Source organism: Cherax quadricarinatus, chromosome 7 (assembly GCF_038502225.1).
Source record: "Cherax quadricarinatus isolate ZL_2023a chromosome 7, ASM3850222v1, whole genome shotgun sequence".
NCBI lineage: Eukaryota > Metazoa > Arthropoda > Malacostraca > Decapoda > Parastacidae > Cherax > Cherax quadricarinatus.
This window is the reverse complement of record NC_091298.1, coordinates 59,806,785-59,820,267: the sequence shown is the minus strand read 5'-3', so window position 1 is coordinate 59,820,267 and position 13,483 is coordinate 59,806,785. Positions and strand designations below refer to the sequence as shown.

Here is a 13,483-nt window from a genome sequence, read left to right as displayed (position 1 = left end):
ATGTATGTGGTTTATATGCAAATAAATAACTTTGATTTATGTTGTTGCTTTGTGTGTAGTTGGCAAAATTGAGGATGGTGTATAATCTTATCAGAGATAAGCTGTCCAGGCGCGCACACACACACGCATAGACTGAGTCTCAAGGAGAGACTAAATGGGCAAAACTTAATGGATGGGACAATATCGTGGCTGGAACAGTACCGTGGCTGGAACAATACCATGGCAGAAACAATATCGTCGCAGGAACAATACCATGGCAGGAACAATACTGTGGCTGGAACAATACCATGGCAGGAACAATACCGTCCCTGGAACAATACAGTCACAGGAACAATTCACATCTAACCCACAAGCTTTATACGACGTTTCGGTTTGCCTGCACTATTATCAAATAACGACATGACAGGAGGCTAGTACCTCCCTGGATGGTTACTGTCAACGAAACTACTCACAGTACCATCACGACTGACATGACAGGAGAGTAGTACCTCCCTGGATGGTTACTGTCAGCGAAACTACTCACAATACCATCACGACTGATATGACAGGAGGCTAGTACCTCCGTGCATGGTTACTGCCAACCAAACTACTCACAGTACCATCACGACTGACATGACAGGAGAGTAGTACCTCCCTGGATGGTTACTGTCAACCAAACTACTCACAGTACCATCACGACTGACAGACAGTAGAGTAGTACCTCCCTGGATGGTTACTGTCAACCAAACTACTCACAGTACTATCACGACTGGCATGACAGGAGAGTAGTACCTCCCTGGATGGTTACTGTCAATCAAACTACTCACAGTACCATCACGACTGATATGACAGGAGGCTAGTACCTCCGTGGATGGTTACTGCCAACCAAACTACTCACAGTACCATCACGACTGACATGACAGGAGAGCAGTACCTCCCTGGATGGTTACTGTCAACCAAACTACTCACAGTACCATCACGACTGACATAGTAGAGTAGTACTTCCGTGGATGGTTACTGTCAACCAAACTACTCACAGTACTATCACGACTGACATGACAGGAGAGTAGTACCTCCCTGGATGGTTACTGTCAATCAAACTACTCACAGTACCATCACGACTGATATGACAGGAGGCTAGTACCTCCGTGGATGGTTACTGCCAACCAAACTACTCACAGTACCATCACGACTGACATGACAGGATAGTAGTACCTCCCTGGATGGTTACTGTCAACCAAACTACTCACAGTACCATCACGACTGACATAACAGGAGAGTAGTACCTCCCTGGATGGTTGTCAACCAAACTACTCACAGTACCATCACGACTGACATGACAGGAGAGTAGTACCTCCCTGGATGGTTACTGTCAACCAAACTACTCACAGTACTATCACGACTGACATGACAGGAAAGTAGTACTTCCCTGGATGGTTACTGTCAACCAAACTACTCACAGTACCATCACTACTGACATGACAAGAGAGTAGTACCTCCCTGGATGGTTACTGTCAACCAAACTACTCACAGTACCATCACGACTAACATATCAGGAGAGTAGTACCTCCCTGGATGATTACTGTCAACCAAACTACTCACAGTACCATCACGACTGACATGACAGGAGAGTAGTACCTCCCTGGATGATTATTGTCAACCAAACTACTCACAGTAAAATCACGACTGACATGACAGGAGGCTAGTACCTTCCTGGATGGTTACTGTCAGCCAAACTATCCACTACTTTCTCTCTTGTTCCCGTCCCTGTCCGCCTCGCCAATATATACTGACTCTCCCTCTCTTTTTGGGTTAGACTCACGTCAGGAAATACTTGTCCTGTTTCCTGACAAACATTATACCAATCTTTTTGTGTCAGTGTGACTTTATAAATGGTCCAGGACGGACCGAAACGTCGTCATAAGCTTCTATGTTGTTCCAGTATTATGCCTTTTTTTCTCACTCCCTAGTTCTCCGTATCCAACTTTGGCTACGCCGTATCTCTACCAAGCATAAAGATATTGTTTTTTGTTGGGTCCCTGGTCATGTTGACGTACAGGGCAATGAGCAGGCAGACACTGCTGCGCGGTCAGCAGTACATGACCTACCAATTTCATATAGAGGTGTTCCATTTCCTGACTATTTTGCTGTAATAGCTACCCACCTTCACACCCGTTGGCAACAGCGTTGGTCTTCTCTGCTCGGTAACAAACTTCATTCTATTAAACCGAGCATAGGTTACTGGCCGTCTTCTTGTCATCAGTGCCGTGGTTGGGAGACTACTCTCTCCCGCCTGCGCATTGGCCACACTCGTCTTACTCACGGGTACCTCATGGAGAGGCGCCCTGCTCCTCTCTGTGAGCAGTGTCAAGTTCCAGTATCGATTAGCCACATTCTGTTAGACTGCCCTCTCTATCAACGAGCACGCAGAATTTACCTCCAACGTCTTCTTCGTTCTACTACTCTCTCTTTACCTTCCCTTCTTGCTGATGGACTCTCCTTTAATCCTGACTCTCTCATTGACTTCTTGACAACGGCTGATTTACTCCACAAACTCTGATGATGATACCTTTCACACTCCCCTCAGCCCTTTCTACCTCAATCTCTTGCTGCCCTCTGCCCTTACACCATCCACTACCCCGCTGTTCTCCGTAACCTGTTACTCATCCACCTCCCTTTTGCCAACTGATGCCCTCGCTTCCTTCCTGCCCTGCAGCGCTGTATAGCCCTTGTGATTTAGCGCTTCTTTTTGATTATAATAATAATTCTCTTGATTACAACTACTACTACCTCCTGCTCTCCTTTTCGTTATTGTGACTTTGTAAATGGTCCAAGTCGGACCGAAACGTCGTCGTAAGCTCCTCTCCTCTATATGCGGATTATATGTTTATATGGACGTTTAGAGACCTTCGGTGACAAGCTGTCGAATGACCCATACGGGTTTAGCTCTTCATGCAAATGCAGTCTTAATCATGTGGAAAACGCAAATGAAAACGAGTTTGTAAATCTTTTATTAAAATTATATTTACTGGAACAAAGGCAACATGTTCTCCAGAACTGACCTGTGGTCTCTATGATGCTTTTATATTAACAAAAGTAATTGAATGAGATGCCTTGATCCAAGGAATTAGAGCTGTCTTCCTCTTCCTTCGATCAGACGTGTGTGCATATATATATATATATATATATATATATATATATATATATATATATATATATATATTCACAAGAAAAAAACAATACTTTAATAAGCAGAATAACCACAGTGAAAAAAAAGTGAAATTCAGAGCGCTTTCGTGATTTCTCACGTCATCAAAGAACAGTCCTTGATAAGTCTTTGATAGTAGTTCCTTGAAGTACTTATTATTCACATTAAAGGCATTAAGCTAAATATAGTCTAGAGCAGTAATTGCCAAAGTGGGCGGTACCGCCCCCCCTGGGGGCGTCGGAAAGATTCAGGGGGGCGCTGAGGAAAGAGGGGCGGTAGGGGGGGGGGTGCAGAACCAAGGGAGCTTTTGTTTAACAAAATCCATATGACAAAATCTAAGTCACGAAAACTTAAGTAACAAAAATCCTTTACAAAGAATAAAATTAACATAAGATTTATTGTACTCATCTGAATGAGCTGTATAGAGACATGTCTGACAGATTTCAGGATTTTTTTTTTTTTACTTAAAATACCAAACTGGGTAATCAATCCATTCCTAGATATCAGCAACGAGGAAACAAATGATGGAGGAGGAGCTGATTTCGCTCCAAAATAACATTGAGCCGAGGCCGAAGTTCAAAAATCAGATCAAGATTTTTTGGTTACAAAAATAAAAAAAACATTGTGACCACTACCCTACACTGTGGAACAAAGCCAAGATGTACTTAATTGCCTTCCCAACATCATATTTAGTAAAGCGAGGCTTCAGTACAGTCACCATGATTCTTTCCCAGCAAATAAACTGAAATTACTGAACGCGGGAAACTAAGACTTCTTGGCGCCTTCAAGACTGACGTTGAGAAACTGATGTTTCTGCACCAAGAACATCCATCTCATTAAAACTGAGAAGACAAATGAGTTACAGATGAGAAGAAAATTTACCCTTTTTACATTGTTAAATAAATTGGTTTACTATGTTAATTTTTATTTGTGAAATAAATAGGCTTGTTTATAGCGATAGATTAGTTGCTGTTTTCAATTTGCAGTAAACAAAGAGGTGTGTTTGTATGTGTGTGTGGGGGGGGGGCGCTAGTGGGCGGGGGGCGCTAGTGGGCGGGGGGCGCTAGTGGGCGGGGGGCGCTAGTGGGCGGGGAGCGCTAGTGGGCGGGGGGCGCTAGTGGGCGGGGGGCGCTAGTGGGCGGGGGGCGCTAGTGGGCGGGGAGTGCTAGTGGGCGGGGAGTGCTAGTGGGCGGGGAGTGCTAGTGATGTGGCCTCGGAGCCAAGGAGGCGGCAACCTGAAAAAGTTTGGGAACCATTGCTCTAGACCAGGAGAAATGTTTACAACGAGGACATATAGATTGTATATATTGCAAATTACGTGACAGGGTGGGCCCAATAAAAAAAAAAGAATGCCACATTGAAACGTGGATAACAGTGAGGCACTGATGAGTTAGGGGAGAGTGAAGGGCAGTGAATAACACTGAAGTATTGATGAGTTAGGGGAGAGTGAAGGGCAGTGAATAACACTGAGGTATTGATGAGTTAGGGGAGAGTGAAGGGCAGTGAATAACACTGAGGTATTGATGAGTTAGGGGAGAGTGAAGGGCAGTGAATAACACTGAAGTATTGATGAGTTAGGGGAGAGTGAAGGGCAGTGAATAACACTGAGGTATTGATGAGTTAGGGGAGAGTGAAGGGCAGTGAATAACACTGAAGTATTGATGAGTTAGGGGAGAGTGAAGGGCAGTGAATAACACTGAAGTATTGATGAGTTAGGGGAGAGTGAAGGGCAGTGAATAACACTGAGGTATTGATGAGTTAGGGGAGAGTGAAGGGCAGTGAATAACACTGAGGCATTGATACATAACTAACACTGAGGATCAATGGTGTCACTAAGGGGGCCCAGTGTCGTACTGTCTACAGTAACGAGCACACTATTGGGCAGTACATATATTGAGACAAGGGTTCCCTCTGAGTAGCTTCATCATGGCTACACAGGGCGAAACATAGCTACAGTCGAGCTGCTTCTGCATTTTTTGTCTTCTCATCAGTGTCCATATCAATACCTGAGTGAAGACAGTAGACCAGAATGATAACTAAAAAATGATATCAGCAAGCAGACGGCCAGTCTTGATCAGGCCCAATACATATGTAGTCAGTTCCCTTGTAAAACTCTTCTACCTAGCCCAATTTATTCGCAAATATGACTGAAACAGTACTTCCAAAACTGAATAAAGCGTGAAAAGATCTTCATAGTACGAGATATTCAATTTTGGATGTACTTGTTCAATCCCTTTTACCAAAAAAAAAACACAATATATTGAGAAACTTCGTAAGAAAGCTTACTGCGATATCGAAAAGATGGAACTATAACAAAGAAGCAAGCCTACATGCGCAAATCGAAATGTCTTCACTCGGGGTCAATAGAGTATCTCAATGTAAACAAAATGCTCTGTATACTAAGGGGCTTCCTGCATGTACTCCTATATGTCACCCACTTCTGTACAAACATTGTATCATGCTGAAGTAAAGAATCTTTAATCTTTAAATGAGCCTATATAAATATATTTCTGAAAGTAAGTTCGGTAGGAAGTCGGAAAATACGACGCCCATAAATTTTTAGGTGTGTTCGATAAGGGCGCGTTTAAGACACCTGTTATCTTGTTTTTCTAACGTTGGTGCTGATCGCATGAACTGTTAGGGGTACGGTAAAGTAGCCACTGAGGTGATACAGAGGAACACATAGTTCAAGTCCTATCGTCTGGTGGTGGTCTCGCCGCCTCCCACATACTTCGTCGACATCTGAATAATGTTTCCAGTAGCGATGTTGTAGTCCTGCAGTGTTTTCTGGTCTTCCAGGCGACGACCGCGGAAGAGGAGGCGGGTGTTCTCAGGAGCAATGCCGTACTGAGCCTGTAGCACCTTCTTCAGGTCCTTGACCGTCGAATTGACCTGTATCTGCAGGCGGAACTGCTGGTCAGTCAGGTCCTTCACCACGATGGCTATAACGCCCTGAAACACAAACATTGGTGAATGTGCTATTTGCGCTTCCAATAACTAGTATTTTTGCCCCAGAGAGCACTTCACTAGGTGCACTGATGCTGGGGAAGACTTTTGAGCCAGGGAACTGTTGCTACTTCCTCTTTCCTTAGATCAAACCTGATTACCTCCCGTTTCCCAGTTATATTACTCCTAAGGGTATAGCATTTCCTATCATTAATAATAATAATTAGTAATTAATAATAATAATAATAATAATAATAATAATAATAATAATAATAATAATAATAATAATAATAATAATAATAATAGCAATAATAATAAGACGAAGAAGTAGAATTAATTTCCCAGTTGCTGTATGTCTCATTATTTTAGCGCTTCCCTATGAGCGTAATAATAGCGTAAGTTGGCCATGAGCATACCTTCTGCGGGGGCGATGAGCCCATGGAAGTGATATCTGAGCCGGATACGCTCCTGGTAGCGGTGACGCTGGCCGTCATGAGATCGTAGTTGACAGTGAGGTTCTCAATTGCCGGGTGGTCGTGGATCTTCCTGCAGGTGGGACACTTGAGCACCCCTGCCGTCTCCCTGATCTTCATGAGGCAGGCCCTGCAGAAGCTGTGACCGCACTGCAGGGACACAGGCTCCTTATTACCTGGAGAATACGCATCACTGCACACTTTGCACTTGGGGACCATCACTGCTGTTGACGATATTCGGTCTGGTGATGGATGGTCTGTTAAGTGCTTGGTGTGTTAATGGTTAGTCTCAGCTGGCTTGAGTAGCTCTTCACCAGCTATATGGATTTTTTTCCTTCTCCCGTAAATGACAGGCTGTAGGTACAAAATGAATCATTAAAATTTTTTTTGAACTCCCTTCATGCAGAGAATAAGACGCGAATAATGAAGATATTTATTGAGGAAGACGTTGCGCCACCGGTGGTTTTACTGATAAGCACTGATAAAGCCACCAGTGACGAAATATCTTTATTAAATGCCTTGGTTGGGCATATATTATTCCCACAATCTGTCGGTATTAACATACCTGTACTTGCACTCCCGGCCATGAAGGATGATACCATAATCTTCCTTCATAAAACAAAAAGAATTCATGACAACTCGAAATTATCCACACGCCAGAGTTAAAAGGAATATCCTAAAACAATTTACATCTGACAAGCAGAAAGCTTGGAGCCTACTAGACAGTTTTTGAGGTCCAGACCTTAACAATTGTAATTAGCATCTGATGTAAGTTATCACATGGAATGGTGGAGGCTCGACACTCCGTTCACTAATAAAGACTCGATTTCTGACACAAGCAGCTATTGATGAATTAATTTTATTATAGGATTTAATATAGTATACAGACAATATTTTGTATCCCAGGACTCTCAAGTACGTGTAGGTCACTTTAAGTTTCCTAAATGCAGTAGTGTGTCACATATTAAAACATAAAAAATCACTGTCTCTTCGCCACAGTTCATTGTAAAACATTTTAAAAAGGCCTATATTGGGATTTTTCAGCGAACTGCCTCCTAACGTGCAGCTACTCTAGTTAAAATTGTCGACACAAATATCCTGAGATAACTCGGGCACGCCAATGGCTCATACCAGAGAAATCCACAAGAATTTTTGTTTGCTATGTTTCCTAATAGTACACGGCAATTTTACTTACTTGAAATAGAGGAGGAGCTTCACTTCCTTACTCGATACCTCAGAAATTGACGGGCTACGATGTTACCTTCCGCCATTTATCTCCCAGCAGGACATCCAGTCCACGCTTCAACAGTAAAACTGGCCAGTAATGCTGAATAAAACGTAGACCAAGTCTGCTGAGGCTTTAAAGGATATTAACAGTTATCCTCGGGGTTTAAGGAAGCTTCATTGGCAAAAAGTTCCTCGTCCTTAGTAAGAATTGCCGGTGTCATGGCTACACATCCTAACTTCTCCGTGTCAGCTCTAACTGACTAACCAGCGTCTCTCCTGATCTCTGAAGTTTTAAAACACTGGCTACTATCTATACTACTGTTTTTGACCTATGTCTATTCTATAACGATGTTATTTTCTCCTAAGATTATTGTATACTCTATGTAACTACTTATATCTGTAAAATGTCAAATATTATATACAAGTGTTTATGTAAGCGGTTATATTAAGGGCTGCTTATGCTTACACTATCAACGTTACGTGGAATAAGTTTCCATAAGTTTTCCCTGAAGCCCTCTGTGGAAAATACTGTATATATTTTCCAGAAATACAGTAGTTTTATGTAAATAGATGGCCATACTGTATTTAATAAAATTTATGTTATCGAAAACGGGAAGCTGCGCCTGCGCAGAAGGACACTCGCCATTTTGTTTGAATTGGACACTAACGGTAGTGTATAATGGGAAGAGTTTTTCGTGCTCTAGAGGTTAAAATTGGGCTGACACCTCTCAAATAGGAGACGAAATTGTTGGATGTGCTTTCCTGCATAACTTGAGATATCAGGCGACAGGACAGGACAACTCCAGGAACCTCAGATAAGTCTGTTATGTTTAACTCTGGCCAGTGTTATTTTCATAGATAGACAGTGAGGTTTTCTGAGTATGATGCACCTTGATCTCCAGTCAAATTGGCGAGTGATTTTAAGATATTCTCCTTCTGTTATGTGTATGTGTATATATATATAATCATTTATTATTTTAATATACAGTCCCCAAATTTACATATTTACCAGCATTCCTGGTGATACATATTTCATATGTAATTAATGGGTCCAGAGCAACTTGTGGATATGACAGTGGTAGGTATCGAAGGGGGACATTTTTTTTGCGACCTAGGTGTCCCAAATTCCTACTTGTCTAACTGATAAATAATAATTATCTTTGTTTATTTACTGTTATGTATATACTGATACATTCAGATAAATGTAATTTTCCACACCCTCTCCAGGTAAACTCAAAGTAAACTCCAGGTAAACTCGAAGTAAACTCCAGGTAAACTCGAAGTAAACTCCAGGTAAACTCGAAGTAAACTCCAGGTAAACTCCAGGTAAACTCCAGGTAAACAGCCTAACTGACTCAAGACCCGCAAGGGGTGAGTGAGTAATGGGGATAGAAGAAGAGAAGTGGGGACAGAGAAAGGACTAGAAATAAAAGAAAAAGACCCGACGCTACACCCAGCAGCAAAATCAATGGATGGCACTGCCACTGTGATCAGTTGCTAACAGTTCATGGCAGGTCAGGTTCAGGAAGAGCTAATGGGCGCCGCGGCAGACAGAGCAACAGTGGGCAAGGCTCTCCTTACACCACCCAGAGGCACATGTCCAGTGGCACCGGCAGTGGTGGTTAATAACATGGCGGATGAGGTGTTAAGTAGTCAAAATGGTGTTAGCAAAGCAAAAAAGGAAGTCCTCAAAGATCCATCCTGCCAACGGTAGGAAGAGTGACTAAGTTATGAGAACCAAATAGAAAGAGAGACAGAGGCAGGGGTGCTTGAGATTTAGAATGTTGTGAGGGCGCCTGATAGTATCATCAAGGTAGGTTGTCCATAAATCATGGTATGTCTTGAGTCTTCCAGAAGACTTTCAGAGCTGGTATGCCAGTACTAATGTGGAGTGCTCGTGGAGGTCCTGCCACCTCACGTCCAGCACTAAGCGCAGTGCTCGATGCTGAAAGACTGCAGTCAAGAATTTGTTTAGTTTACCCGGAGATTACCTGGAGAGAGATCCGGGGGTCAACGCCCCCGCGGCCCGGTCTGTGACCAGGCCTCATAGTGGTCAGTGATAGCGTGAGAGATGTGTACGTGATGAAGGGTCGTTAAAAAGGCCAGCATTAAAAGTCTAAAATCCTCAAATTAATTCAGTTTTAGCATAATCTGTCTAAACTTTTTTAGGCTGCAGTTATATAACTGATAAACTAATAACATTTTTTTTTTTTGTAAATTATGAGAAATGTGCTCATAATAAAACTACGTGGTAAGATAAAAATAAAAATGTCAGTTCTACGAAATTCGTGACTTAAAAATATTGTTTATGAAGAGTTCTGATAATTTAATAGCCTAGTCTCTTAAGTGAGTGTTCATATAAAGCTGCAAATTCATTTTTGTAATCTGGGAGATCCCTTAATGCTGCTGAAGGGATCTTGATCCAAGAGGTTGGATTAAATTTCCCCTTTGACCAAACCTGATTACTTCTCTTTCCTCAGGCGTTGTATGACCCCTTTGATATACCTTTGAAGAATTTCGAGAGTTTTTCTACTCTCTGAGCCCGGCCATGGGCCAGGCTCGTCTGATGCTTGCCTGGTCAACCAGGCTGATGCTGCTGGAGGCCCGCTGCTCCACATATCCGTCACAGCCTGGTTGATCTGGCACCTAGTGAAGATACTTGTCCAGTTTTTTCTTGCGGGTTCACCGCTTATCTTTGAGTATATAGCAATGTGAGGAGAGACCATGAAGGAGCCACAGGTATGGCACCAGGAGCCACAGGTATGGCACCAGGAGCCACAGGTATGGCACCAGGAGCCACAGGTATGGCACCAGGAGCCACAGGTATGGCACCAGGAGCCACAGGTATGGCACCAGGAGCCACAAGTATGACACCAACAGCTCATTCTCTATCATAATATTTCACCATTTCGCTGTAAATCCTTGAGTGTGTCTGATTGGTTGAGTATCAGATAACAAGGAAATCAGATGTAATCATTCTCTGAGTAACTCAAGACAACTGAGCTTTAAAAATTTTTCCTCGTATCGTCGCTTTTAGCAAATTAGCATCAACATTACACTAATAAACCTAACTGTTATTTAAGTAGGATACACATGTGTGAAGAAGGTCAGCAGAGGCTTCCCAGGGTTATCCCACGGTGTGATCAGGTACAAGAAGGTACCTGATCACACGGCGAGGGTCTGCGTTCGATTCCCAGCGAGGGTAGAAACATTAGGCGTGTTTCTTTACACCGGTTGTCTATGTTCACCCATCAGTAAAATGGGTACCTGGGTGTTAGTGGACTGGTGTGGGTCGCATCCTGGGACACAACCGACCTAATTTGCTGGAAATGCTCAGCATAACAAGTGGCAGCTATGGTCTGTATACCTTGTACATGTACTTGTAGTAGATGTTATATTATTATTATGTTTAATCTATCTACGAACATTTTCATATTTATAGTTCACTAGCAATGAAAATTTTGAAGCCGATCTAAGGTGCTGTAAAGTTATAGACGGAAAAAATCCAGTAAATATTTAAAGGCACCCCTTTGGAGATACCTAAAAAAAATCATATATTTTTTTAAATAGAATGGAACTGAGTAGTAAAATAAAAATATTGAAAACTCGCGTATTTATGGAGTTTTCAAATTTTATGAATTTAGTGAACCTTTAATTATCATATTCTCATATGGCTTTATTCCAGAGCCGGTACTTGTACTTTTATACAGTATTCTTCTATTTACCTCACGGAAGTGGTGTTGCACCACTGGTATTCATTATCGTGAAACTTCAGTTGTTGTGTGCTGTGACGAAGATAAAACATCAGGTGATTTTTTTTTTCCTATCAGTGTGTTTGTCTTCCTTTGTCTCTATGGGCAGATGTACTTTATACAAACTAGTGCTAGGTGAATAAAGGACAGCAGATGTACAGATTTCACTATACGTCTTACCCTGCCCAGAACATTTTAAACCCGGGATAACCCCAGAAAACCTAGCAAGAGTGGCATACCGTAGTGGCGTTATCTTCGGTGACAAACCCAAGTAGCGGCTCACAGTCTAAGGAACCCGGGAATCGAACCCGGGTTTCTTAGATTGTGAGCCGCTACTTGGATTTGTCACTGAAGATGACACCGATACGGTAATAAGTCACTCTCTGTTAGGCTTTCTAGGGTTATCCCTGATTAATAATTTTCTGGGGCTTATCAATGTAAATAAAGTTATCTTCTTCAGGTCTATATGTCTCCGGGAACTTTCTTCATCACTCTTGTCATTATTTCGACCAGAGTATTCAGATATATACCCGGTGCTGCAGAAAATTTCCAACGTATATACTTATTGCCTTTGCAAGATGTATGAGCAGGTCTAAAGAGACCTGCTTATACATCTGCCCCATCCACGATTCAAACCTGACTCCTCCTGTTTGTGAGTCATTTTACATATTCACATGTGACTTACTCATCAACTAATTGGTGTTGTATACCATTTAAGATAAGAAAACCACTTTCATCATCTCCCATTTCTGAAAAAGATGCTAGACTGCTGTTCGTTGATATCCTACATGCATTAATAATTTTCAAGCAATTTGACGTATTAATTTTACTGAAATATTTTAAAGCTTGTATTGTTACAGCTTGTATTTCCGATATACACACGTGAGATATATGTCTGTAAGTGTATTTATACATAAAGTCAACTTTAATCCCTATGTTAGGGATTCAAGTGTTCCTAATTGGTGGTGAGGTGACACAGTCCCCTCAATGGCCTTCCTGTTCCAATTTAAGCCCTACTTAACCTTGTTATTCTCTCTTAACCACGTACGGTTCTTGTACGGCCCACGTATCATACAGCCGTAATCATTGCACGTTATCTTAATTTTTTCACAACTGAACTGAGCTTAAGCTTACTTAGGCAGAAGCAGGTATCTGTTATGAGTGGCAACCTTCCTACCAAATACTATAGGCTTACTGATGCATTTCTCCTATAGTTATACACTACCTTTCAAGAGCATTCAAATCCTTAAAATTATCTATATACAGTCTAGCTAAACCTCTCAGTGCATATAAACTGACAGATATAGACCTCTCCATGAATATCTACTAGCAGATTTAGACATCTCCGTATATATACACCGAAAGATATAGACCTCTCCGTGTATATTTCCTAACAGATATACACCTCTTGGAGTATGTATTCTTTACTCCCTTCGAGTATACTTACGTACATAAATCATTAAAACTGGAATTTCTGAGCACGACACAATAGATCACAAGAATATAAAATTTGAGAGGGTAACTCACCAGTACGCGACGCCTCGACTAGGCTGCCTCAACACTGAGACATTCTGCACTGCTTAACGTAACTAGCAGAGAGATACCTCAGGGCAAAGAGATAGGACAGAGATAAAGTGTGATAAAGCGATACACAGTAATTCTGGTGGTTATAGATAAACGAGTTCAAGGTAAATATGAACAAAGGACTATAGTTTCGAAGGGCGATATATATATATATATATATATATATATATATATATATATATATATATATATATATATATATATATATATATATATATATATATATATATATATATATATATATATATATATATATATATATATATATATAAAACAACACTGCGACTAGCCGAGGGCTCGAACCCATGTTGTTT

General features: G+C 41.6%; 1 protein-coding gene across 1 annotated transcript; it reads right to left on the bottom strand.

The window, feature by feature from the left end:
* Positions 1–2,974: 2,974 nt before the first annotated feature.
* Positions 2,975–13,238, bottom strand: LOC128686892 (uncharacterized). The gene is made up of 3 exons (XM_053774108.2): positions 13,113–13,238; positions 6,550–6,960; positions 2,975–6,139 (listed from the first exon to the last, which is right to left on the bottom strand). The coding sequence occupies exons 2-3, from the start codon at positions 6,823–6,825 to the stop codon at positions 5,882–5,884; spliced, it is 534 nt and encodes a 177-aa protein (XP_053630083.1). The 5' UTR covers positions 6,826–6,960; positions 13,113–13,238; the 3' UTR covers positions 2,975–5,881.
* Between the last annotated feature and the right edge of the window lie 245 nt (positions 13,239–13,483).

Excerpts from the sequence above, each read along its gene's own strand:
- LOC128686892 (XM_053774108.2), bottom strand. The coding sequence starts at position 6,825 with ATGGTCCCCAAGTGCAAAGTGTGCAGTGATGCGTATTCTCCAGGTAAT. Across the intron at positions 6,140-6,549 it reads GCTCATCGCCCCCGCAGAAG|GGCGTTATAGCCATCGTGGT; the intron begins GTATGCTCATGG and ends TTTGTGTTTCAG.